General features: G+C 35.8%; 2 protein-coding genes across 11 annotated transcripts; one reads left to right on the forward strand and one right to left on the reverse strand.

The window, feature by feature from the left end:
* Positions 1-113: 113 nt before the first annotated feature.
* Positions 114-23,870, forward strand: LOC102607197 (two-component response regulator ARR2). Of its 10 annotated transcripts, none has more exons than XM_052440027.1 (7): positions 114-391; positions 510-644; positions 6,893-7,045; positions 20,955-21,335; positions 21,653-21,729; positions 21,884-23,083; positions 23,189-23,870. In XM_052440027.1, the coding sequence occupies exons 2-7, from the start codon at positions 515-517 to the stop codon at positions 23,261-23,263; spliced, it is 2,016 nt and encodes a 671-aa protein (XP_052295987.1). In that variant the 5' UTR covers positions 114-391; positions 510-514; the 3' UTR covers positions 23,264-23,870. The 10 variants fall into 10 exon arrangements, with proteins under 10 accessions (XP_052295987.1, XP_052295984.1, XP_052295981.1 ...); XM_052440013.1 differs by lacking the exons at positions 6,893-7,045; positions 20,955-21,335; positions 21,653-21,729 and adding exons at positions 1,068-1,220; positions 1,297-1,677; positions 7,686-7,762 and having other exon boundaries at positions 117-391; XM_052440014.1 differs by lacking the exon at positions 6,893-7,045 and adding an exon at positions 20,726-20,878 and having other exon boundaries at positions 118-390; positions 503-644.
* A 598-nt stretch (positions 23,871-24,468) lies between these two features.
* On the reverse strand, positions 24,469-27,321 carry LOC102630593 (COBRA-like protein 7). Its single transcript, XM_006488819.4, has 2 exons — positions 26,685-27,321; positions 24,469-26,098 (listed from the first exon to the last, which is right to left on the reverse strand). Exons 1-2 carry the CDS (start codon positions 27,211-27,213, stop codon positions 24,681-24,683), a joined length of 1,947 nt encoding a protein of 648 aa, XP_006488882.1. The 5' UTR covers positions 27,214-27,321; the 3' UTR covers positions 24,469-24,680.
* Positions 27,322-27,572: the final 251 nt, after the last annotated feature.

Here is a 27,572-nt window from a genome sequence, read left to right on the forward strand (position 1 = left end):
TGTTAATTTGTTGTCATTACCTTCTTATTATTATTGTATGGAGAAAAGCAAACGGTTAAAGTAAAAACAGTAAAACTTGGAACAGAGTTTAACGTTGTTGGACTTGTGAGTGTTTGCTGTTGGAGTAGAGTTAGATGCGCGGAGTTGTTTATTCATGTGTGAGCTGGATCCACTCTTCCAGGACTGTCCCACTTCCAAAAATTTTTATTCAAACAATTATAATTTTTTTCACCAAAACAAATTCAGCTTCAAGCTTTGACACAAAGCCATGTCTTCTTCAACTTCAATCTCTTTAAAAAATATTTTTTCTTCTTAATATTTAACTCAAATCTCTCTTCTATCTCTCTAATTCTTTGCGTATCTCATCTGGGTTCTTTGAATTTCGAACTGGGTATTAATATCTATCACTATCTTTTTCATGTAATCATCGGTTGAAGTTTCAACTTTGAAGCATGTAAATTCTTCTTTTATTAGTTATTGTTTCACTCTGTTTCTTCTTGCTGAAAAAGGATCCATGTCACCGGCTAGTTCAAGTGTTGCTGTTTCCGATCAGTTTCCGGCTGGCTTACGTGTCCTTGTTGTTGATGATGATCCTACTTGTCTTAGGATCTTGGAAAAGATGCTTAGGACATGTCTTTATGAAGGTACTATTCAAGCTTCTTTTGTTATGTCTTGTAATTTCATTTGTGTGTTCTTAGAATGTTTTTTTCCCTTCATTAGGGGTTTTTTTATTGCATGTAGTTGACTTTGAATGTTCTTCTTTTGTGATTCTTCAGTGTTTGATATGATTTTGCTGTTGGTTTGTTGTAGAAATGACAATAAAATGAAATTTATTAGATTTGGTCTTATTTTCAAATCTATTTTATTCTGTTTTCAAGTATCCTATGTTAGCTAATTTTAAAGTTACTTTGAAAGTTTCTGCTTGTTTCGGTAATCAGTCGGTGATTTGATTTGTTCATATGTGGATCAAGAGAGTTCTTTTGTAGGCCTGTACTTTCTGTAGATTTAAAGTTGTGTAATCAAGTAACCGTATGAATTGTTGATTAAGCTTAACATGGGGTTTTCAGTTACAAAATGCAATCGAGCAGAGATTGCTTTGGATATGCTTCGAACGAACAAGAATGGGTACGACATTGTTATCAGTGAGGTTCATATGCCAGATATGGATGGATTCAAACTCCTTGAGCAGGTCGGGCTGGAGATGGACCTGCCGGTTATCAGTAAGCAGCCTACTCAATGACTCTCTTTTGAGGACTTTGATTCTGTTAATTGAATCTGACTTGTGCAATTGTACAGTGATGTCTGCGGATGATAGCAAACAAGTTGTCATGAAAGGTGTTACTCACGGTGCTTGTGATTATTTAATTAAGCCAGTTCGAATTGAGGCACTGAAGAACATATGGCAGCATGTGGTTCGGAAGAGGAAGAACGAGTGGAAGGACTTGGAGCAGTCAGGAAGTGTGGAAGAGCGAGATCGGCAACCAAAACCATCTGAAGAAGCGGATTATTCTTCCTCAGCAAATGAAGGAAATTGGAGAACCTCAAAGAGGAGGAAAGACGAGGAAGAAGAAATGGAAGAGAGGGATGATACATCCACTTTAAAGAAGCCGCGTGTAGTTTGGTCAGTTGAGCTCCATCAACAGTTTGTGTCTGCCGTTAACCATCTAGGCATTGACAGTAAGATTCTTTGGACCTTATCTTTCTATTTGCAGATGCTTGTTAGCTTCTTATGATTACATACCTAAATACCTAGCACTCCCATTCAGACAGGGGATGAGAAAAGTACACCATATTCTGTGTTCTTGTCTCCTCTATCTTAATTCGGACTGAGAACCGCATTAAATATATTTATATTGGACTTTGAAGTTGTCCTTCTTTTTCATTTATTATCAGAATATAGTTTTGTGTATGGCAGCTCCCAATATATCACTTTTACATTTCCAATTCCTGTTGCAGTATTTCGTACTTATGCTTTTGCATTGATGTATACTACAGAGGCTGTTCCTAAGAAAATTCTGGAGTTGATGAATGTTCCTGGACTTACTAGAGAAAATGTTGCCAGCCACCTTCAGGTACTGTATAAAACTCTTGAACTTAGAAAATTCTGCAGGATATAGAAATTTGAAACTTTTATTTCTTTATTAAGTTGCATGCACAATAGAATGGTTATGTTCCTGAATTATTCTTCTTCTTCGGATATTCTAACTATTCAACTGTGTGGTGCAGAAATATCGTCTGTATCTTACAAGACTAAGTGGAGTGTCACCGCACCAGGGCAATTCATTTATCAGTTCCCATTCCCAAGAACCACCTTATGGTTCTCTGTCTTCGCTTAGTGGGCTTGACTTTCAAACTCTTGCTGCCACTGGTCAAATTCCAGCTCAAAGTCTCGCCACACTTCAAGCAGCAGGACTTGCAAGGTCAGCTGCAAAGCCTGGGTTACCAATGCCTCTTGTTGATCAAAGGAACATTTTTAGCTTTGATAATCAGAAGTTAAGATTTGGAGAAGGGCAACCACAACATATGAGCAGTTGCAAACAAATGAACTTACTACATGGAATTCCAACAACCATGGATTCGAAACAACTTCTCAATTTGCACCATTCTGCTCAATCCCTTCGCAGCTTGAGCATGCAAGCCAGTGCCCATGGAAACCCAAGTGGCCAGAGTAGCCATTTACTCATGCTAATGGCTCAACCGCTATTCAAGCTTCTTGTCTTATGCCTTATAATTTCATTTCTGTGTTCTTTGTATATTTTTTTTTCCCATCCATTTGGGGTGTTTTACTGCATGTAGTTGACTTTGAATGTTCTTCTTTTGTGTTTCTTCAGTGCTTGATATGATTTTGCTGTTGGTTTGCAGTGGAAATGAGAATAAAATGAAATTTACCAGATTTAGTCTTATTTTTCAAATCTATTATATTATGTTTTCAAGTATCCTATGTTAGCTAATTTTAAAGTTACTTTGAAAGTTTCTGCTTGTTTTGGTAATCAGTCGGTGATTTGATTTGTTCATATGTGGATCAAGAGAGTTATTTTGTAGGCCTGTACTTTCTGTAGATTTAAAGTTGTGTACTCAAGTAACCGTATGAATTGTTGATTAAGCTTAACATGGGGTTTTCAGTTACTTTGAAAAAGTGCTTGTAGACCTGTAAAATAACAAAATAAGGATAGAGGTAGAGCCGCAATGGCCGATGACTATACTTTGATGCTCAAGTCAGTTTTTTAAACTTTTTTAGGTGATAAAAGCTTACAAACTCTCTAAAATAGCAGAAAATAGCAGTTGGAGGTTAAAGAAGACCTCAGCCCGCTTTTTTGTGTGTGTTTGTGATTAGTATTAGAAAGATAAATTTTTATTGCCTTTACACAGTACACCCTTGATACCTTGCCATGTGACATATTTTTAGTGGTGATTCTTCTGTCCTTTTTGAAATTCTCATGTCCTTATACCTTCATGATGATTTTTGGGCTGTTAGGAGCATGCTTAAAGAGCAAAAATGTGATTTTTTGATAGGTTTTGTCGTTTTGTGTGCGTGGCGTATGCTACATTGCAGGTGATCTATGGCGCCTTTGCAGAAGTGACAATTGCAGGCGTGACAGTGAAGGACCATTATCTTTTGCATGTTACTTTTGACTTTTTGCAGGTATGACAGCCAGCTGTCCTTTCTTTTCCAACAAGATATTTCTTGATTTTGTCAAATTAAATATTCTTCTTTAGGAATAGAGATAGTACACGTGGTAGATATTTTTGGATGTTTTCTAAAATACCTTAGTTCTTTCATAGTGTACCTCGCGTATTACCTCAATTAGTAAGTATATATGGTATAAGTCAGGTACCCTACAAAAACTATTTATAATCATAAAACCTTCACATTGATACGTGGTACTTTATTTTCGATATTCTATTTATTCCCTAAACAACATGGGAAATTTACAAAAATGACCATCAAATTTTTGTTATTTTCACAATTAATCCTCTCAATTTTTTTCTATCAACATTAGCTAAACACACATTTTTCTCTCCAAATTACCCTTCTTTACAAGCCAAAAGCAACTTTCTTTCTCCCCTTTCGTCAAACCAAATGCAGCTTCCCACTCTTGAATCATCAACCAACGGCAACGGCAAAAGGCAACGATAAAAAGCTTTATTTTTACCATTGACATACTCCATACACCCATCCTCTAATGTCTCCCACCAACCATCGTAACATAATTCAAGTACAACTGAATCCATTAAGCCTGAAATTATAAAAAAAAAATAAATTATTTCAGCCCAATCAAATTAATAATTAATTACAATGAATCTAGCTTTTCATGCGACAGGCTGACTGTCGCACGAAACTTGGTGCGACAGGCTGCCTATCGCCATATTCACCCACGAAACCATCCACAGTTCAGTCAAACTGACGAGCAAGTTCAAAAAATAACTCATACCACTATGTGATGTTGATTATTGTTAGATCCGGATAAATTATGATCGGATTTCACTTTTTATCGTTGCCTTTTGTCGTTGCCGTTGGTTAATGATTCAAGAGTGGGAAGCTACTTTTGGTTTGACGAAAGGTGAGAAAGAAAGTTATTTTTAGCTTGTAAAGAAGGGTAATTTAGGGAGAAAAATATGTATTTAACTAATGTTGATAGAAAAAAAATTAAAAAATTAATTGTAAAAATAATAAAAATTTGATAATTATTTTTATAAATTTCCCAAACAACATCCCTTAGTTCAAAAAGTATTTAAGGCAAAAGAAATTCTTAAAAGAATGGTGAATAACACGTGGCGATATTTGTCCCACCTTCACAGATAATTGAGTAAAAAAAGAGTACCTCGCTCAGCTTTTTCTAGGCTGACCACATTGGTTAGCGCGTCCAAAAACTGTTGCCTCACTTTTCGCTTCCAAGTCCAACAAATCTTACTCTCAGGTTGGCCAGAGAATTACTTTACGAGACTAAGTGCATATGAGGGTTAAATATTGCATTCCTTATTTGGTTGACCTTCAGGTACCCTACAAGAATGAAATATCAGAGCGTCTTAAGACAAATGGGATAGCCCTTCATGTTGATCTGGGACTCTGTCTATCCCTCTGGTTCTTTTATAGGAAGATGTTTAGTTTCTTCAAATCGCTCCTGAGCACTTGTCCTTGCCAAGGTAGAGAGTGCTTACCAGCCTTGGGGTGTTGTGGTATGAATTACTTGAGAGAGATATTTAACTTAGAGAGTTGATGGGGCTTTACAGAGGAAAAATGATGTGTTGAGTCTGAACAGATTGGAGAAAGCTGGGCTAACTGATGAAAGCCCTTTATCGGCTTCTTAGCATAGGCCATATAAGGTTAGAAGGTGTTCCTGGATACCCCTCTTCATTTTGTGTTTGTTTATTCAATCGTAAGGTCAAACACATGAACAATATATAATTATGGCATTTTTAAAATTAAGCAGAAACACAATAGTTCCAAACAAACAAAGATGAGACGAGGTCCATCACTTGGAGCTTGTTTGTTTGTGGCAGCAAGGTACAAGTATCCTGTTAATTTGTTGTCATTACCTTCTTATTATTATTGTATGGAGAAAAGCAAACGGTTAAAGTAAAAACAGTAAAACTTGGAACAGAGTTTCACGTTGTCGGACTTGTGAGTGTTTGCTGTTGGAGTAGAGTTAGATGCGCGGAGTTGTTTATTCATGTGTGAGCTGGATCCACTCTTCCAGGACTGTCCCACTTCCAAAAATTTTTATTCAAACAATTATAATTTTTTTCACCAAAACAAATTCAGCTTCAAGCTTTGACACAAAGCCATGTCTTCTTCAACTTCAATCTCTTTAAAAAATATTTTTTCTTCTTAATATTTAACTCAAATCTCTCTTCTATCTCTCTAATTCTTTGCGTATCTCATCTGGGTTCTTTGAATTTCGAATTGGGTATTAATATCTATCACTATCTTTTTCATGTAATCATCGGGTTGAAGTTTCAACTTTGAAGCATGTAAAATCTTCTTTTATTAGTTATTGTTTCATTCTATTTCTTCTTGCTGAAAAAGGATCCATGTCACCGGCTAGTTCGAGTGTTGCTGTTTCCGATCAGTTTCCGGCTGGCTTACGTGTCCTTGTTGTTGATGATGATCCTATTTGGCTTCGGATATTGGAAAAGATGCTTAGGAAATGTCTTTATGAAGGTTCTATTCAAGCTTCTTTCGTTATGTCTTGTAATTTCATTTCTGTGTTCTTGGAATATTTTTTCCCATCATTTGGGGTTTTTTATTGTATGTAGTTGACTTTTTTTTTTTTTAAATTACATGGGACTAATGTTTAAGTTTTAACTCATATTTAATGAGATTAGTATAATGATATTTACAATAAAATAATTATTGGAATTAATTTATAAATCATATATAGCACAGTTCAAATGTTAACTCATATTCGAGAGATGTCTACTCTAATTATATTTCAAAAAGGACAGGGCTGCCTTCACTCAAATCAAGAAAAAAATGAATCCGCATAATGTATTGTGCGAGCTCGAACCTCACAATTGTGAGGCTTGTGTTCTAACCACTGGGCTAAAGCTTAGTGGCTGCATGTAGTTGACTTTGAATGTTCTTCTTTTGTTTTTCTTCAGTGCTTGATATGATTTTGCTGTTGGTTTGCTGTCAAATGAGAATAGAATGAAATTTATCAGATTCGGTCTTATTTTTCAAATCTACTATATTCTGTTTTGAAGTGTCCTTTGTTAGCTAATTTTAAAGTTACTTTGAAAGTTTCTGCTAGTTTCGGAAATCAGTCGGTGATTTGATTTGTTCATATGTGGATTAAGAGAGTTATTTTGTAGGCCTGTACTTTCTGTAGATAAAGTTGTGTAATCAAGTAACTGTATGAATTGTTGATTAAGCTTAACATGGGGTTTTCAGTTACAAAATGCAATCGAGCAGAGATTGCTTTGGATATGCTTCGAATGAGCAAGAATGGGTATGATATTGTTATCAGTGATGTTCATATGCCAGATATGGATGGATTCAAACTCCATGAGCAGGTCGGGCTGGAGATGGACCTGCCGGTTATCAGTAAGCAGCCTACTCAATGACTCTCTTTTGAGGACTTTGATTCTGTTAATTGAATCTGACTTGTGCAATTGTACAGTGATGTCTGTGGATGGTTGCACGCAAGATGTCATGAAAGGTGTCACTCACGGTGCTTGTAATTATTTACTTAAGCCAATACGAATTAAGGAACTGAGGAACATATGGCAGCATGTGGCTCAGCAACCAAAACCATTTGAAGAATCGGATGACTCTTACTCAGTAAATCAAGGAAATTGGAGAACCTCAAACAGGAGGAAAGATGAGGAAGAAGAAGCGGAAAAGAGGGATGATACATCCACTTTAAAGAAGCCGCGTTTTTTGGTCAGTTGAGCTCCATCAACAGTTTGTGTCTGCCGTTATCTGGCTAGGCATTGACAGTAAGAGTCTTAGGACCTTATCTTTCTATAAAAGTACACCACATGCTGTGTTCTTGTCTCCTCCATCTTAATCCCCACTGAGAACGGCATTAAATTTATTTATGTTGGGCTTTGAAGTTGTCCTTGCTTTCATTTATTATCAGGATATAATTTCGTGTATGGCAGCTCTCAAAATATCACTTTTACATTTCCAATTCCTGTTGCAGTATTTCATACTTATGCTTTTGCATTGATGTATACTACAGAGGCTGTTCCTAAGAAAATTCTGGAGTTGATGAATGTTCCTGGACTTACTAGAGAAAATGTTGCCAGCCACCTTCAGGTACTGTATAAAACTCTTGAACTTAGAAAATTCTGCAGGATATAGAAATTTGAAACTTTTATTTCTTTATTAACTTGCATGCACAATAGAATGGTTATGTAACTGAATTATTCTTCATCTTCGGATATTCTAACTATTCAACTGTGTGGTGCAGAAATATCGTCTGTATCTTATAAGACTAAGTGGAGTGTCACCACACCAGGACTCGTCCGTCGGTCTGTATCTTAGAGGACTAAGGTAGCGTTTATTTTTTGGATTGGATTGGGAATCCTAGGGAGTGGGAATCCTAGGATTGGGAGTGTGGAGTGGGAGTGGGAGTAGGTTGTTTACTTACACTGGAATGGAAGCATGGAATGGAGATCAGAATCAAATTTATGTGTTTATTTTGTCTTGGATTGGGAGTAAATAGTTTCAAATTACAATTTTATCCTTATTTAAAGAATTATAATTTTTAATTACAAAACTAATAAAAAATATATTTAATGAATAATATTTATTTTATTATATTTGTAAATTTATTATAATTATTAATATTCTTAATTATGAACAATAAATTATTAATTGTAATTTTAATATAAAATGAAATGTTATTTTATTTTATTTAATATAATTATATTAAATTTATTATTATATAAAATAATAATATAATATTATTTAGTACAAAATTAATATTTTCTTAGAATAAAGTATTTATTATTATTATTAAATAAATATAGTACTATTATTTTTAAAATAAATATAATAATATTATATTTATTAATTCTCTATTAATATAATAATATTATTTTAAAATAATTTAAACTTAGAATCAATGTAAATTATTATTTAGTTAAATATAATATTATTATTTAAATAAATATAATATTATTTATTTTATTTTATTAATTATAAAACATAAAATATAAAAAAAGGTAGAAATGGGAGAGGTGGGAGTGGGCACCTCCCCCAATGGGAGTCTCACTCCCACTCCCCACTCCAAAAATGGGTGGGGCCCACGGAGTGGGACTCCCAATCCCTCTCCATTTTAAGTAAGTAAACGCTGGAGTGGGAGGAATCCACACTCCTCACTCTCACTCCAACGAGTAAACACAACATAAGTGGAGTGTCACCGCACCAGGACTGTCGGTTCCAACTAGGTGGTAGTGCCCGATTGACAGACAGGTAGTTCAAAGCCGAGACTCATCACTTCAATAGTTCTGATTGAAAATTTTGAACACGATTTGAGAGTTGGACGTCGGGGAGCATAGCTTCTAATGCCACGTGCTCAGGTTTATCTCCCCTTACATTATTGCTACCACTGATGTTCCCCTATCCATATATGGATTAAAATGAGCGAACCACTAACATTCGCCCAAGCAATTTTAGCTTTGAATTTGTCTTGTCTGCATGCACTCATACTAGAGCTTCAGTACTTCAATTTATATATATATCACAAAAATGTGTAGTTACAATTATAAATTAACTAAACACACATAAGTAATACTCTGATGCTTCAAAAATGTGTAATTGAAATTATGAATTAATTAGTTTATTTGTAACCTACAAAAACACACCGTTACTCTTAATCTCATTATTTTTATAATAGAAGTTTCAGATATTACTTTATTTAATCTCATATCATATCATGAGTATTAGATTTTGATCATTTTATGACGTTATGTTTATGATGTTAGTAAAAAATAAAGGAAAAAAATTAAAAAAGAGTTACGTTTCCAATCAAGTGATATGCAAGTACTTTTATGAACAAAATATGCTAGAAATTTCATTTAAAACTAAAGAAAAAAAATCGGAGATAATAAATAATGTGCTTTGGATTCAACCGAGCCACCTACTTTTCTTTCTCACTTGAGCTTTCTTCTTCATCCTCTCAATTATTTATTTTTCATTTTTTTTTTGTTTTATGGTGATGGCGATGCGTATGAGAGGCATACGTATTCGACTCAATGTCTCCATCTGAAGTTTGGGCCCCACCGATTTAAAGCTATACTCTATTTATCAATATTACGTTTATTTCTATTCATTCAAATAAATCTTGTTGAGGAGTTGACTGTTGATTATTAAATGTTTAACCCTTCACTTCAAATTTTAGATATTAACTAAAATTTCGACCTTGAGTCAAAAGAGTGGAGCTGATAGCAATTCCAAAACTCTCATAATACCTCATGTTTTTGCACTTACCGTATTGACCTTGTTTTAGGTAAATTTTGGGGTGTAAGAGGAAGGGGAAAAACCTAACTGAGGACAATGAATTTCCTTTAATGAATTTATTCTCGGAATGTAAAGTGCCTAGCATTATTGATTTTCAATTCTCCACATATTAATTCTATCCTCCCATCATATATGTCACTTAATTTGACATGCATCTTTAGGATGAGTTTTTGAGATGTCAGTAATCAAAATTACAACTACTTACCAGCCTTACATTTGAGCGTTACCGATTCTTTCACAAGATATATGAGATAAAAACCAAAAATCACATCACCTTGATCGATTAACCATTTTGGTCGTGATGCCATGAATATGCGAATTCGGAACATGTCTTTCGGGATTCACTAGGGTTTGAAAACAGCTATTCTTCCCCCATGAAATGTCTCGGATTGCAAATTCAATAATCCGCTCACCATCTCTGAAAAATCAAGTGGTTTTAGTGTCCAAACCAAACAATCTTACAAGAAACTTGGAATTTCCCATCTCCGGAATTATTGGCTCAGCATCCGAGTGCCAAATGCTCGCAAAATTACGTGCCACTGAATTATTATTTTTAGTGTTCTGTTCCACAGTTGTGTCCAAGAATTCATGCCTAAGATTGCTTGGTTCACTTCCCTTAAAGTCACAAGATCTTTGCCCGATTCTTGCTGCTATCGGACGCGAGATCCACCTTGCATGCAATGCATGTGCATGAGAAGCCTCAAATCCATTTGATGGAAGCAACCGAAAAGTGCTTCTTGAAGTGAACAAGCTTTCTGTCAATCTGCCTACGAAAGTTGATCCAAGGAAAGACAATGAATGGATTCTGCATCTGGTGACTGGTGGTGGTGGGTACTTGCAAAATTGAATGCCACATAGCTCTCATCATCATTCGAGCTCATAAAGTACTGGCAGTAACCAAAACAAATGATTAAACAAATAAGTTGCACGAGATCAAAGCACTTGTGTTGAGTATGCGAAGAGGGGAACGAGGTCGTTAAAAACGGTTGGTGATGTGAAACTTTGCGGATCGTGCAAAAAATGAGACCCCAAATCCTGCGAGTCATGCGCAATTGAGGCTGTAACTTCCTTTCAATTGGGTTGAGCCCATTTGCAAAAACACTCATATTATCATGTGCTAGTTGTGTTTGTACTTCCGTCCGAGGCCCCTCCCTAGCTCATGTGGCGTTTTTCGGCCTTCACAAATAACGAGGATGCGGCAGCACCACCCATCCAATGATGGATGTTGACTCTTGCTATCCAAGCCAATAATGGCCCGACAAGCAGACGCTGTCGCCGCAACAAACATACCAAAACTCACTGCCAACAAATTACTGGCCCAACAACAGGGATGGTAAGAGAAAGTAGAGATTTCAAGGACTTGACTAGCTTACAGAATCTGTAAGCTACAGACAGCAGCATCAGCCGTTGGATGTGGTTGGATGTGGAGTGAGAAACTAAACAATAGACAATCGGATGGTGGGATGACGGGAGATGTTTGTTACAGAATCAATTCAATTTTTCTTTGATCCTAAAACCTGCTGCCTCTTGGCTAGTGCCAACTGCTACGACGACTCTTGTGTCATTTTAATACTTTTGTCTAATGCAGCATTCGTTTTGATCGTAGACACTTCCAAGTTTTCCAATACTATCATTTCCAAAACATTACAACCGTTTACTAATATATATTAATTATAAGTTGAGAGAGAAAAACAAAAATTTAAGGGTCAACAAAGAAAACTTACAATTTTTAGATTGATAACAATAAGTAGGAGGGGGGAACACTCTATCAGACAACTGTGTGCTGTAGACATTTTCTATAATCCGCACAAATTTCATGTTATTGGTTATAAATTAAAGCATATATGAGTTAGTCCACATGAATACATGATGGTGAACTCTTGTGACTAGAAACAAAATTTAATTTTGCAATCCCCCCCCCCCCTCCCCCCTCCCCCATCATTAAGAGAATAGGGTTGAAATCTGATGTCACTTTTGGTCACCGTTTTGCTATTAATTTAATGGTTTCTTGTCGTGCACCAGCTATGCTGCCTCACTTTTTGTGGCTAACTTGAACTAAATTTGAACATTATTGCGAAAAGCAAGGAGATCCCATTTTTGCCTACCGTGCATTGAGATACAAGAAAAAGGAACTGCAGCTCCACTAGCATGATTTTTAATTTGGAAAATAGTTTCTTTTGTCAACAAATTTTCCTTCCAGCCAAGCTGTGTTACAAGACCGAGTGCATCGTTTTGAACATGCACCTAATTCCGTCTAAAAGAAACGTACCAGCCAGCTTTTATATATTCTATGTTAATGCCATATTTGTACGCAACAAAGCAGCCCACGGGTTTTGTAAAATTCAGATGCCAAACTGAAATGAAAACAAAGTAGTGGTTTCAAAATATTGATCATAAATCATCAGCATTTGGCACACTTGAGACATGTCATGTGAATACATAAACATTGAACAATTAGATTAAATGCTTGGGCACATGAATATGGCATCGATCCCATTTTTTTCGCATGGTTCCAAGTTGCCAACTTGAGGGATAAAAAAAAAGAAAAATGCCCAGGTTTATGTGGCATCAGCGGTTTGCAGCCTGTATGTTACTGCAGCATTAATTACATAAATCTAACAGCATATTCAGGACCCTTTTTCTATGATCTCGGTATGCAGATTCGAAAACATCAGCAAAGCTGGCGGATTTTATCCCAAAGCACGCAGAAATATAAGTAATAATTAACATGTGTAATATATGTATATATATATAACTGGCTGCGAGACGAAATATCTGAGATGAAACTAGAGTTCTTCGAGTCCTAGGGTCTGTTTAATTACCGTCAATTTGTGTGTATCTCAGAATGTGACAAGTAATTGGAAAAAAATAATGACTCCTGACGCGTCACTCAAATTAGTTTATTTACAAGTGTGTGTAATAGACCTCGTCTCTATACGATATTAAAAACAGATTTCTAAGTTCTTATTTCTTAAAGACAATGATTGGACTCCTGTAAAATTCAAGCGTACCATTAATTCTGTAATTAAAGTTGTTGTGGAAAAGTGTTTTCAGCTTCTTTTCAAAATGATGAGTGATTCTAACTTTCAGCTTATCATGACAACCAAATTGGCTGGAGAAGGTGACTTGCAAGCCTGGCAGAGGGTGCCCAAAATTAAGGAGATGTGGATCTAATTCCAACTGGGTAGTGGTGCTAGTACAACATAGGGTAAGGGTAACCCCCCTCTTTAAATAAAAAAATTGACAGACGGGTCCTTCAAAGCCGAGGCTCATCACTTCAATAATTCTGATTGAAAATTTTGAACATGATATGAGAGTTGGATGTCGGGGAGCATAACTTCTAATGCCACGTGCTCAATTTATCTTCCCCTTACATTATTGCTACTGCTGATGCTACCCCTATCCATTTACGGGTTAAAATGAGCGAACCACCACCGTTCCTCCAAGCAATTTTAGCTTTGAATTTGTCTTGTCTACATGAACTCATACCTTAGCTTCTGTATCCAACAATTACATAGCACTATCTGGTGCATTACTTTCATAATTTTATACACACACACATATGCAGACATGTACATATACATACACACACCCACATGTGCATTACTGTGACGTCTCAAGAACGTGTAGCTGCGAGAATCCGGAGAGAGAGAGAGAGAGAGAGAAGGAGGAACCGATTAAGGGAAAGTGCTAAAACAAAAGCTATGGATAGATCCTGCTTCTCACGCTTGATTGCTTTCGAGAGAGACCGAAGAACTTCCCTTTGCCCCTTGCATAACTAGCAAACTTACCTACTTTGCTGGATAAGATAAATTAAAATCCTGTTTAGAATTGAAGTATTATAACTTTTAACATATATCTGCTGTGAAAAAAAAATTATAATTATAGAACAAAAATTAATAATTTGTAGTAAATATAAACTTTAAATAATAATTTTGACAAGATTATTAAAGATATAATAGATTTTCATGAAATAAGTAAAAAATTATATCAACATAACTTTTAAATTACAGCATTTAGTATTTACTAAATACTTTAATACTGTAACTTTTAAGTTACAGCTGTCTAACATCAATTTTAAATGCATTCTAAATTGCAATTACTATATAAGAAAAAGGTCCCTTGCTTAAACTGTATACACACATGCACATATTCATTACTGTGTCGTTGCAAAAATGTGTACTTGACTTGAAATTATAAATTAACTAAACACGCATATGTAATACAGCGATGCCTCAAAAAATATGTAATTAAAATTATGAATTAATTAATTAATTTGTAGCATACAACAACATCCGTACTCTTTTTTTTATATAAATCTGAAAATATATTTAAAAATTAAAAAAAAAAGAGAAGATATACAAAATTCTCATGAACAAGAGATTAAGTTATGAAACGATACTTAGGATAGCCCCAAGCATCGTCAAATAACTTTTTCCTAATAACCATTGGTGGTTCATCCCATCAAGTATACATGGAACAAGATAAACCCAAGTTAGCCAAGCAATCCGCTACAGAATTTCCTTCTCGAAAAATATGGGAGCATCTAAAAACTATAGTTTTAATCAAGCTATAACAATTAATCCATCTATTACGGATGCACCATGGAGGAGCAAATTTAGGATTTTGGAGAACAACGTCCGTACTCTTAATTTCATATTTATAACAGAAGTTTCAGATATTATTTCATTTAATCTCATATCATATCATGAATATTAGATTTTGATCAATGTATGATGTGAGTAAAATTCAAAAGAAAAAATTTAAAAAATTGTTACGTGTCGAATCAAGTCATATGCAAGTACTTTTATGAACAAAATATACTAGAAAATTCACTCGAGAAAAAAAAAAGTCGGGAGATAATAAATAATGTGCCTTGGATTCAACCTACTAAAGCCACCTACTTTTCTTTCTCACTTGAGCTTTCTTCTTCATCCTCTCAATTATTTATTTTTCAATTTTTGTTTTATGGCGATGGTGATGTGTATGAGAGGCGCACGTACGCCACGAGTGGCCCCCCGCCTTATTTCGACTCAATGTCTCCATCTGACGATTGGGCCCCACTTATTTAGCCTTTTCCGAGTCGGCCCCACACTTCTATTTGTTCATTCGTTTTTTATTTGCTACAGTTTCATGGGTCCGGTCTCCCTCTTTCTATCTCAACCAGATACTACCACGTGTCCGTCCGATCTTTGCGCTCGTAGATCATCCAACACGTCACGTCTGTTGCTCCTTTACAGTTTGCTGATGTGGATTTACTGAAAACTGGCCCGTGGGTCCCACTTTCTCGTCCGTGGGGCCCTATTCGCGTGTTGAACTGGAGCTGGATCTTTTGTAGTGGAAAATTGTGAATTTTGGGATAGAAAATTAACATTTTGATCCCTAAGGTTTTAAGATATATTAATCAAGGACATAACTTGTCTAATTTTATCCAATGTATCGACAACTCTGATTTCTTTTTAAAATTTAAATGATCACATTATCCTTATGAGGCTGAACTTTACCCATTTTAGACTTTTAGTTGTCTATTGTGTAACATAACTAGAAAGAGCATTTCAACTATTTAAGTCTCTTAGATCCTTTCCGAATTTTTTTTTTCTACTAGTTACTTCTATAAAAATTTATTTCGATTCATTTTTTACTAAAGAGACATCTCTCTCTTACTTACAAACTTTCTCGGCCTATTTAACACAACTTCTTATATTGGAGTAAAATATATATTTCTTTCTTCTACTTAAATTTTGCTATGCATTAGATATGAATTTCTTCTTCTTTTTTCTTTCTTTTTGGTTTATTAAGATATGTTTTGTTCCTGGACTATGGCTTTCAAGTTATTGTACCAGTTGGTATTAGTGATAAACAATCATTTGAAAGAATTTAGGAATATTTGTAGATAGGTAATTTCAAACTTATTTTTATACATTGGTCTGAGATATTATTTAAAGATATCTTGGTGCTTCTTCTTTTTTATTTTTTATTTTTTCAATTGTCAATAGGATTTCAAGGATTTATCAAAATACTTACATCAATTGACCGACCATAAATCTATCTCAATGTCGATTATGGACCTATTAATATACTATTTCAGAGGGTGGTACATATTGATTTGATACCAATGGACTAACAATATCTTTACTTTAAAAAAAAAAAACTTAGGGAGATTAATGTTATTACCCAATTAAAAGTTTAGTGATATGATGTAATTGAATAATTGATGGTTTGATACCATTACCTTTTATTTTGCACTAGCAAACAAAAAGTTAAAATAAATGAGATATTAAAATGAACACACCGAGCTTATTGGCAAAGCTTTTTTGACAATTTCTTGTTTTCGTTATCTTTAGGATGGTTCCACGTGAGAACTCACATATAATGAACATGGTTTTGGTGATAAAATGTCCCATTTATGTCTTTAATTACCAAAAGTTGAATACCTATTTTATATACTAAATTTAGCGATAAGGGTCGTATTCTTTCTTACAATTATGGATTTGTAAAATAAGTTCTTATGGTTAAAGGCAACGTGCGGTGTGAGGTTCAAAATTCAAACTCATAAAAATGAAAATTTGTTTATATATTATTTTATGTGCCTGTATCCGTTTTCTGTGGATAGACATGACAATGCAATAAAATAATAACAGGATAAATTTTTGGATTACTCCTTTCATAAAATAATAATTTTTGAAATACTCCTCAAGTAAATATCATAATATCAAGTTATCTTATTTTCATTTAAAAGATAAGAGAAAAATAAGGGTAGATTGATGAAATTTTATTTTATTTTATCTACTTAACAAAAAATAAATTGATGTTTATAATAATTAGGAATATTTTAAAAATTATCATTTTTGAGGTGATTAATCCAAAATTAACTCATGATGATATAAAGAGGAATTCAAAATTGCAATAAATAAAGTAAAAAAAAAAATTTATACAATTTTAAATGGCACACTCCACGTCTCCACTCATGGTTCGAGAGAGGGGGGCACAAGCAAAACACAAAAAGTGAAGAAATATATATATATATATATATATATATATATATATATATATATAAAGTTATGAGTGAGTGAATGAAAAAGCTAGATGGACTCTTTTCTCCAACTTCCATGAGATGCCACGTGGCAAGCAAAACCCACCAAAGCAAATGATAGTTTAATGGCGCGCGTGAAATAATGCTCGCGGTTACACATATTCGATTTTTCTTAAAAGCATCTCCTCCCCCCATGAAAAGCTAAACCCAGAACAAGAAGAAAACAATAAACAATTATTCTTTAAATCATCCAACTTTAAAGATTTAAATCTATTGGGAAAATAAGATATATGTATATATAAAGTTGCTTGCAAAATATTACCTGCATGCAAGTGACAGTTTGTTTTTATCGCTGGGGTTTTTTCTTGGATATGGAGCTCTAGAATTAAAACCCTAAAAAGCTACACATTTTGGAGGTGAATAGTCGAAAGTGTGGTGTGCATAATTCATCGTAAGAGAGAAAAGGTTTACAGGGAATATACGTTTTTTCAGAATTCTTCTACTTTAATTAGCTACGTACTGTGTGTCGCTGCTTTTCCTTGCTGTGGGAAAAAGCAAACAAAATCAATTGTTTAATCGATATGTCTCTGAAGCAAATGGGACGGGGAGGTTTGTAAATTGAGATTCATTCATTATAATTAAATCTTGTTTAATCATTTAGAATCTTTCCCGGTTGATTTCTTAATTGCATAAAGCAAGTTTCGTCAAAGAAGTTCATCATTTTTTTCTTAAGTTAGAAAATCACGTGAAATGAGCACAATAAGCAGCTTTATCATTTGGGGGTGGTTTAATTCTTTTAATGAATGCATTTATTTAGTCAAAACATTTGAGAGCAAATTCGAGAACGATGTTTTTTCATATTCTTAATTCTTTTAATCAAGATTTATTGAGAGACTAAATCATATAATCAATAAACATAACTTAAAATATATATGTTTTTAGAATTGAAATTTCAACGTGGGTCTATCCAAGGTCGAAATTCATGCAATCGAGCATACTAAAATATCTATTTTCGACCTGTATTTTTATGTACCCTCCATCTCGAAGGTAAAGAGATGAAAACATCTTCTGAAATATTGTAGATAAAGAAGAAGGTAGGTGAATTTAGGTGGGCTAGAGACCGAGTCATAATTTTGACCTTTTAAAAGAACATGAATATTTACTTATCAATCTCACAAGACAAGAAGAAAAAGAAAAACAAATAAATAAGTGCAACATAAAAAGGCCAAAAAAGCGTGGAGGGGGTGGTGACTGAGAAATTAAAAACTTGGAAAAAAAAAAACTGTGGAACAATATAAGCCAAAGAGACCTTATCTGTTGATGCGGCGAGAATAGGACACGTGTCGGTTGGGGGAAGTGGGTAGATGAGGTGGCAGTGAAAAACTAAAGCTTTTGGTCAGAGATGAGAGAAGCACTTTTTACTTGGAACCGTAAAGATCAAACCAAACGGGGCCTTAAAAGAAGTGCTTAACGGGAATAATAACCCCCCTTCTTTAGTTCCGTTTGTTGGGCCTCACATTTTTCACCGGGATTCCGTAACTGCCGTTAGTTGTTCTCCTTTTTAGATTTGTTTTCTGAAAATCAAAATAATAATTTTGAAAGCGTTTTTTTTTTCAAAAAAAAAAAAGAAAAAAAGCAGTAGTAATATGTGATCAAAGTGTGGGGGGTGACCAATCTTAGGACTTGAAAGTGGAAAACGAAACCACCCCACAAAGCAAGTGGTTGGTGGCATGGCAACATTAGCTTTGAAATGAAAAGAAATTATTGTTAATGTTGCTACCACTTAAGCTTTTTAAGGTGTCGTTATTAGGTCAATTTGGGTAAGTAGCTTACATTTTGATAAAGAATTTGACACATGCAACTATCAAAACACGTCAATAGCATTTAGGACTTCAATTAGGTGGACTCACACTAGAACTCCTTATGATTAATCATTTTTATTCCCCCCCCCCAAAAAAAAGTAATAACCCATTTAAACCCCCCATATTGCATTTGCCCTAAAAGTGATTATCCTAAGAAAAGTTAATGTTCTTTATCCCTCAAGCCTAATATTGCAATCATGTGTCTCAATTAATTCATTTAACTAAAATAAAATAAAAAATTGTACAAAGCAAATTCAACCATAAAACACATAAAGAACTATTTTTTTTTGGGACAAGTATAGAAATAACTTTTTGGTGCTATTATAAACAACAAATTTCTTAAAATCATCCTTAAATACAAGTAAAATACTTTAATGATTTTTTTTACATTCTAAACTATTATGGTTTCTTAAATTCAAGCGAAAGCATAACAATTACAAACAATAAAATCAAACAAGTCACGCGGACTTAAACATAACCGTTATGAAGTATACTCAAATTTATAATTTATGAATTAAACATAAATATATTATTGTTATTACAATATATATCTTTAATAAATTTAGATATTCCATAGTAAAGGTCAAACACATGAACAATACATGATCATCACATTTTTAAAATTAAGCGGAAACACAATAGTTCCAAGCAAACAAACAAACAAAGATGAGACGAGCTCAATCACTTGGAGCTTGTTCGTTTGTGGCAGCAAGGTACATGTATCCTGCTAATTTGTTGTCATTGACTTGTTATTATTATTGTATGGGGAAAAGCGGTTAAAAGTAAAAACTTGAAACAGAGTTTAACGTTGTTGGACTTGTGAGTGTTTGCTGTTTGGAGTAGATTTAGATGCGCGGAGTTAGTTAACTTCATGTGTGAGCTGGATCCACTCTTCCAGGACTGTCCCACTTTTAAATTTTTTTTTTTATTCAATCAATTATATTCACTAAAATATTAGCATTATATAATTATTTTGCACTAAAACAATTTCAGCTTCAAAGCTTTGACACAAGGCCATGTCTTCTTCAACTTCAATCTCTCAAAAAAATATTTTTTTTCCTTAATAATAAACTCAAATCTCTCTTCTATCTCTATAATTCTTTGCGTATCTCATCTGGGTTCTTTGAATTTCGAACTGGGTATTAATATCTATCACTGTCTTTTTCATGTCATCATCAGGTTGAAGTTTCAACTTTGAAGCATGTAAATTCTTCTTTTATTAGTTATTGTTTCACTTTGTTTCTTCTTGCTTGTTTTTGGGTATCAAAGTTTTTGAGATATGAATCTCAATAACGATAAAGGATCCATGTCAACGGCTAGTTCAAGTGTTACTGTTTCCGATCAGTTTCCGGCTGGCTTACGTGTCCTTGTTGTTGATGATGATCCTACTTGTCTTAGGATCTTGGAAAAGATGCTTGGGACTTGTCTTTATGAAGGTACTATTCAAGCTGCTTTTGTTATGTCTTGTAATTTCATTTCTGTGTTCTTAGAATATTGTTTTTTTCCCTTCATTTGGGGTTTTTTATTGCATGTAGTTTGACTTTGAATGTTCTTCTTTTGTGATTCTTCAGTGTTTGATATGACTTTCCTGTTGGTTTGTTGTAGAAGTGATAATAAAATGAAATTTATTAGATTTGGTCTTATTTTTCAAATCTATTATACTCTGTTTTCAAGCATCCTATGTTAGCTAATTTTAAAGTTACTTTGAAAGTTCTGCTTGTTTCGGTAATCAGTCGGTGATTTGATTTGTTCATATGTGGATCAAGAGAGTTATTTTGTGGGCCTGTACTTTCTGTAGATAAAGTTGTGTGATCAAGTAACTGTATGAATTGTTGATTAAGCTTAACGTGGGGTTTTCAGTTACAAAATGCAATCGAGCAGAGATTGCTTTGGATATGCTTCGAACGAACAAGAATGGGTACGATATTGTTATCAGTGATGTTCATATGCCAGATATGGATGGATTCAAACTCCTTGAGCAGGTCGGGCTGGAGATGGACCTGCCGGTTATCAGTAAGCAGCCTACTCAATGACTCTCTTTTGAGAACTTTGATTCTGTGAATTGAATCTGACTTGTGCAATTGTACAGTGATGTCTGCGGATGATAGCAAACAAGTTGTCATGAAAGGTGTTACTCACGGTGCTTGTGATTATTTAATTAAGCCAGTTCGAATTGAGGCACTGAAGAACATATGGCAGCATGTGGTTCGGAAGAGGAAGAACGAGTGGAAGGACTTGGAGCAGTCAGGAAGTGTGGAAGAGGGAGATCGGCAACCAAAACCATCTGAAGAAGCGGATTATTCTTCCTCAGCAAATGAAGGAAATTGGAGAACCTCAAAGAGGAGGAAAGATGAGGAAGAAGAAATGGAAGAGAGGGATGATACATCCACTTTAAAGAAACCGCGTGTAGTTTGGTCAGTTGAGCTCCATCAACAGTTTGTGTCTGCCGTTAACCAGCTAGGCATTGACAGTAAGATTCTTTGGACCTTATCTTTCTATTTGCAGATGCTTGTTAGCTTCTTAGATTACATACCTAAATACCTAGCACTCCCATTCAGACAGGGGATGAGAAAAGTACACCATATTCTGTATTCTTGTCTTTTCTATCTTAATTTGGACTGAGAACCACATTAAATATATTTATATTGGACTTTGAAGTTGTCCTTCTTTTTCATTTATTATCAGAATATAGTTTTGTGTATGGCAGCTCCCAATATATCACTTTTACATTTCCAATTCCTGTTGCAGTATTTCATACTTATGCTTTTGCATTGATGTATACTACAGAGGCTGTTCCTAAGAAAATTCTGGAGTTGATGAATGTTCCTGGACTTACTAGAGAAAATGTTGCCAGCCACCTTCAGGTACTGTATAAAACTCTTGAACTTAGAAAATTCTGCAGGATATAGAAATTTTAAACTTTTATTTCTTTGTTAACTTGCATACACAATAGAATGGTTATGTTCCTGAATTATCCTTTTTCTTCGGTTAGTCTAACTATTCAACCGTGTGGTGCAGAAATATCGTCTGTATCTTAGAAGACTAAGTGGAGTGTCACCACACCAGGGCAATTCATTTATCAGTTCCCATTCCCAAGAACCACCTTATGGTTCCCTGTCTTCGCTTAGTGGGCTTGACTTTCAAACTCTTGCTGCCACTGGTCAAATTCCAGCTCAAAGTCTCGCCACACTTCAAGCAGCAGGACTTGCAAGGTCAGCTGCAAAGCCTGGGTTACCAATGCCTCTTGTTGATCAAAGGAACATTTTTAGCTTTGATAATCAGAAGTTAAGATTTGGAGAAGGGCAACCACAACATATGAGCAGTGGCAAACAAATGAACTTACTACATGGAATTCCAACAACCATGGATTCGAAACAACTTGTCAATTTGCACCATTCTGCTCAATCCCTCGGCAGCTTGAACATGCAAGCCAGTGCCCATGGAAACCCAAGTGGCCAGAGTAGCCCTTTACTCATGCAAATGGCTCAACCGCAATCACGAGGGCAGATACTAACTGAAACTAGTGGAGGTCAAGTTCCCAGGCTTCCAACATCTGTTGGGCATCCTATACTATCAAATGGGGCTGCTGGTGCAATGTTAGCAAGAAATGGGATTGGTGAAAATAGTAGAGGGACAGGGTACAATTCAGTTTCTCAAACATCTTCAGTGTTAAATTTCCCCTTAAACCACTCGGCAGAATTGCCAGGCAATAGTTTCCCCCTAGGAAGTACACCGGGAATATCCGCAGGGATGTCCACTCTCACAACTAAAGGTGGATTTCAGGAAGAAATCAACTCAGACATTAAAGGATCTGGAGGATTTATGCCAAGTTATGATATTTTTAATGATTTGCAACAGCACAAACCCCACAACTGGGAGCTGCAGAATGTGGGCTTCGCCTTTGATGCTTCTCAGCATTCAAACTCTCTGCAAGCCAGTGTTGATGTAACACCTTCAGTTTTAGTTAATCAAGGATATTCTTCTAGCCCAAGGAATGTACAGAATAGTAGTGTATCAGCGATGGGCAAGCCAATTTTCTCGGTTGGGGAAGGGAGCGAGCATGGGAATGCTCTGAATGTTGGTCAGCATCTCAATAGCCTTCTTGTTGATAACTCAACAAGAGTGAAATCTGAGAGAGTTACAGATACAAGCTGTCAGCCTACACTCCTCCCTCAACACTTTGGTCAGGAAGATCTTATGAGTGCAATTCTGAAACAGGTTTGTTACTGTCTATATTCCATTTAAACTCTAAACATTCTTGCATATGCATAGTTTCTTACCTGTGGTTTTACTAATCCCCACAAAACTTTCTCTGAATTCCAGCAGCAGGATGGCCTTGGACCAGCTGAAAATGACTTTGAATTTGATGGGTATTCCCTGGACAATATTCCCGTGTAGTTCATGGATGCAACTTCTGAAGTACATACCACAGAAATAGTCGATGGTAGAGAGGATTGCATGATTTCATGTAGCTGCATCTTCCTTTTTGACTATCATGTTTTGCTGGTTTTATTTGCACATAAGAAGATCAGGCTAATGATATTGATTGGTATGGGATCAATTGCGTCAGAAGATATTTGTGAAGCTTGTAAAATAGCAGTGCATGATATGCAAAGGCGTACATGCAAAATTTTTGACTGTTTTCAGTAGCAAACTCCAGCAACAAGCAACTAATTTTAGGAGCCTTGTCATGGTGTCCATTGGTTTTGAGGGCATGTGTTAAGTCCTGAGGCGACATTGTTTGTAGACATCTGCAGACTTATAGGAGCCTTTCTAACTCTAATAACACTTCAAAATTTGGTTGCTTTTCTTCATTTTTTTTTTGAAATATTCGTACCTATCCTTATTTTTCCTTGTCATGTTTTCTTTTCCACTCATGTAAGGAAGTAACTTGATGTACATATTCCATTTGACTGCAAGACACAAGTGTCTGGGTATTATTCTTTCTTGGTTGTTATCATGTACCTAAATTTGAAGAGATTGTCAATTATGCTTTCTTAGCTTTTGCCGACTCTGTTAAGCACTCTCATGTGACCTTTGTTCTTTGGGTGTATATCCAAAGTTCTTCGCATTCATTGTTGAAAACCTCTTTGTCGCTGGTCCAAAATTTTACAATGGTGAACATAATATATCGTGAGCTCGAGAGCATGAACAAAAAACTTGGAGGTCAATAACGAAAATTTTCGAAAACTTGGAAGTTCTCTGTAGCAAAGGTGAAGGTAGCAGTGTTGTATTAAACGAGGTTGAACTGCAGTCACTTTCACCACTGTTTATTCTGTTGCTTTGCGCTAAGTCGTATCATTTTTTCTCTCCGAAAGGATATCAAGTGGTATCTGATATCATTAAAAGACGTTGCAATTGTTAATATGCATAATGAGTTGCAGGATAGCTACATTGTGAGGGACCTGTCATTTGCCTCTGTGACCGTAAGAACAGGGAAACAACTCCAGAAATAGTCCTCACAAGGAATATTCCTCAAAAACCAAATCTACATTGATTTTAACAAAAGGCATTCAAGAACATCAAATAATCATCACAACATCCTAGAAAACTAAAAGATATCAAACATATAAACAATCAAACTAGGCAACTCTATCCAATGATTGTGTACAAATCACGAAATTCTATAGCTGTTTATATAATGTTCCACAATTTCTGTCATGTGAATCAACTGCATGGCTAACATAATGAAATGTAACATACTGTATATACGAATCATAGTGTACACCTCATCTGGTAACGTCAATCCTCACAAGTATTTAATCAACACTACTGAAAGAATCAAAAAATCAGCAAGCACTGCCTTGCCCAATGACTATTGCTGCTGTATCAACAATAACACAAATGCAGCTGCAAGGACCGAAAAGAGTAGAGCTGAGCTCTTTGTATTACCATCACTTGTAGGATATATTGAAGGAAGCGAGCACTGCTCCCCGTTAAAGAATACTTTAGTAGGAAACCCATCTCCAAGAGGCACATTAATTCCAGGGGTATCTTTCTTTTTAAACGAGATCACTGACTGTTGTTTCCCAGGCACTCTAGGATCCTTCTCAGGATTGGCTCCATCTGTCTCACCCACAAGAAAGTTCAATCCCGGAAGACCCTGCATGAATATAGTATCATTGCCGCCATCCAAAACAGTTCCATTGAATGAGTATGCTGCTTCAAAACCCGGAGCTGCTTTGTCGAACTGCATCGCAGCAAACCAATCAGGAAAAGCAGTTTCACCCCAGTTGAAGATTGTCACTCTTGCAGTCCATCCACGATTATAGTCTGTATGTAAATGCCAGTTGATACTGACACCACAATTATCTGCACAGGGCATTGGGTTTGGCACTGTTCGATGTTTAAGATCCGCCCAAGCTCTTGCCAGAGAAGAACGATTCTCAAAGGGAAGAAGAAGAGCTTCAGGCGGAAGAAGAATAGCAGGAGCAGTAGTACTACAAGTTTGGCTTGTACTCTTGCACCCACATGCACAAGTTTTGCAGGGGACAACGGAGTCATTGTAATAGGCAGAAAATGATACACAGCATTTAGGGCTCCTTCCCTTGGGCCGTGTAATATTGCACACAACTTGCCAGCTAGCAAAAGCAGTTCTATTTGCTGGACCACCACTGGGGTCCGGGAAATGGCTGGGACTCACCCTCACTGGAGGGCCACATTGATAATTAGGGTTGAGTGTCCCGTTGATTTTCCAGTTCTGAGGTGGTGTGAGCTCAGATCTATTCAGATCAGGTGGCATTTTGAAGACCTGCAACTGAAAAACTGAAGTCGACTTGCTTGGATCCATTGATGGTGGCAAGATAGCGCCATTTCTACAACAGAAAGGGACCAGCCCAAGGGTTGTGTCATTAGCCTTTGTAGGAGGCAGGTCAATTATGGTTGGCCTTCTCTCGCAATTCAATACGTTGGCAAAGTCTAAGTCCCTGTAGTATGTACCTTGTGGACCATATATGCAGTCGGATGAATCAGCAAGATAAGGGTAAGCCCCTTTCATAGTGTAGATAAATTCATCATGCATCCAGTCCCAGCTCAATTTCCAATTATCAAGACGGCCAATGGGGTTATGGTTTGCAACTGTAACCTGTGCCCAGTAATTCGAGTCATATGTTCTAGTCACATCATACACGATCGTAAGATCACCACTTTGGCGTGGCAAGAAATTATCATCAACAGTGAAGTTTGATTTAGCATTTGCATCTTTCGTGCAGCATACGTGCAGCTCACTCTTACCTGAAAATCCACCATCATAGCCATCAGCAAGCGCAAACAAATACCATATAAGCAAAAATGCCACACAATATTTTCTAGAATCCAGTCCAATATATTCAGCACAAAAAAGAGAAACCTATAGCTGATCCTCACAAACAAATAATCCTTCATTCATTCTCTACTTCCATCAACAAGTTCATCGAGTTATCCCTTCAAAATCAGGACAGTTGCATACATATAGTCAACAATGCCGTTTCTAATTCAAAACATAACTGTCTGAATTTATCAAATATAAATTGCAGTGCTTGATGCACCCAATTTCAAGCATCATACGTTCAAGCCACATAGGTTTCTCCTAAACTATTGCTAGATCTGTTACAGCATTACATTTTTGCACCCACATACTCTCTGTCACACACACACATCATCATCATCATCATCATCATCATCATCATCATAACATAAACTTATAAACTAAAATCACATACATAAATAAGCAACAAACAAACACCCGCATCACAAAATGAAAAAAAGAAAAAAAGAAAGAAACACATTTTTTTTTTTCTAAACAATTATTTTACCCATCAGAAAAAGAAAAGATTTTTACCTTGCCTGGTCACAGGAGAGCACAAGAACCCATCATTAGCAAGGCTAATATTCTTCGGCATGGGCACATCACGTAACCCAACACCAAACTGAGTCCCCACAATCTTAACCTGGACCTGCATCTGAGTCAAGTCACCCGCCGTCATCACCGCCGTCTTCAAGTCAGACATCGGAAACCCAGCAAAAAGGGTCCCGTTTCCCACACTAGCAGGGAAGCTATTCCCATCAAACAACACCGCGTTCGACGCAGACACCAAAATCTCCTCGTGCTGAAACCCCACAAAAGCCCTCCATTGCTTCAGCTGTTCCAGCCCGTTGTTCAGAACAGTCAGCGTTGACTCGAACCGATACGCTTGGTGCTTCGGGTTGTCGGGCGGGAGCTTCGATCCCGAGTTGTAGGTGTACGATAAGAAAACGCCGTTGCAGGTGTTGGCTGCCGGTGCTGGCGCTTCTGGGGTTGCTGGTGATTGACAGATCGTAAAGGGCAGCGTTGTAAATAAGATGAAAATTGAAACCCAGTTCAAACTCATGGCTTTTGAGTTTTTTGATTTTGTTTGTTCGAAAGGATTTTGAAAGTAGGCTTTGTAGAGACTCTGTGGGAAAGGGAAACGCGTGACTGAAGAAGAGATGTAGCAATAAGACAGCTTAGTGGTAGCTGTGTATACCTCGGAAAACATGTTTTTTTTTTTTTCAAGTTTGGTATAATAACAAATAGATCCCTATTGGTTTGGTAAACCACAGAATATTATAATTTTAAAATACCTCAATAAAGTCGTCATATATAATTCATTGTTTTATCAAATAAGTAATGTTATTAAAAATATAGGCATTACCTTAGCTAAACGAAACTTATTTTAATTTAGGTCTTTAAAAATGAATTAAAACAAAA

This window comes from Citrus sinensis, chromosome 1 (genome assembly GCF_022201045.2).
Source record: "Citrus sinensis cultivar Valencia sweet orange chromosome 1, DVS_A1.0, whole genome shotgun sequence".
NCBI classification, from domain to species: domain Eukaryota; kingdom Viridiplantae; phylum Streptophyta; class Magnoliopsida; order Sapindales; family Rutaceae; genus Citrus; species Citrus sinensis.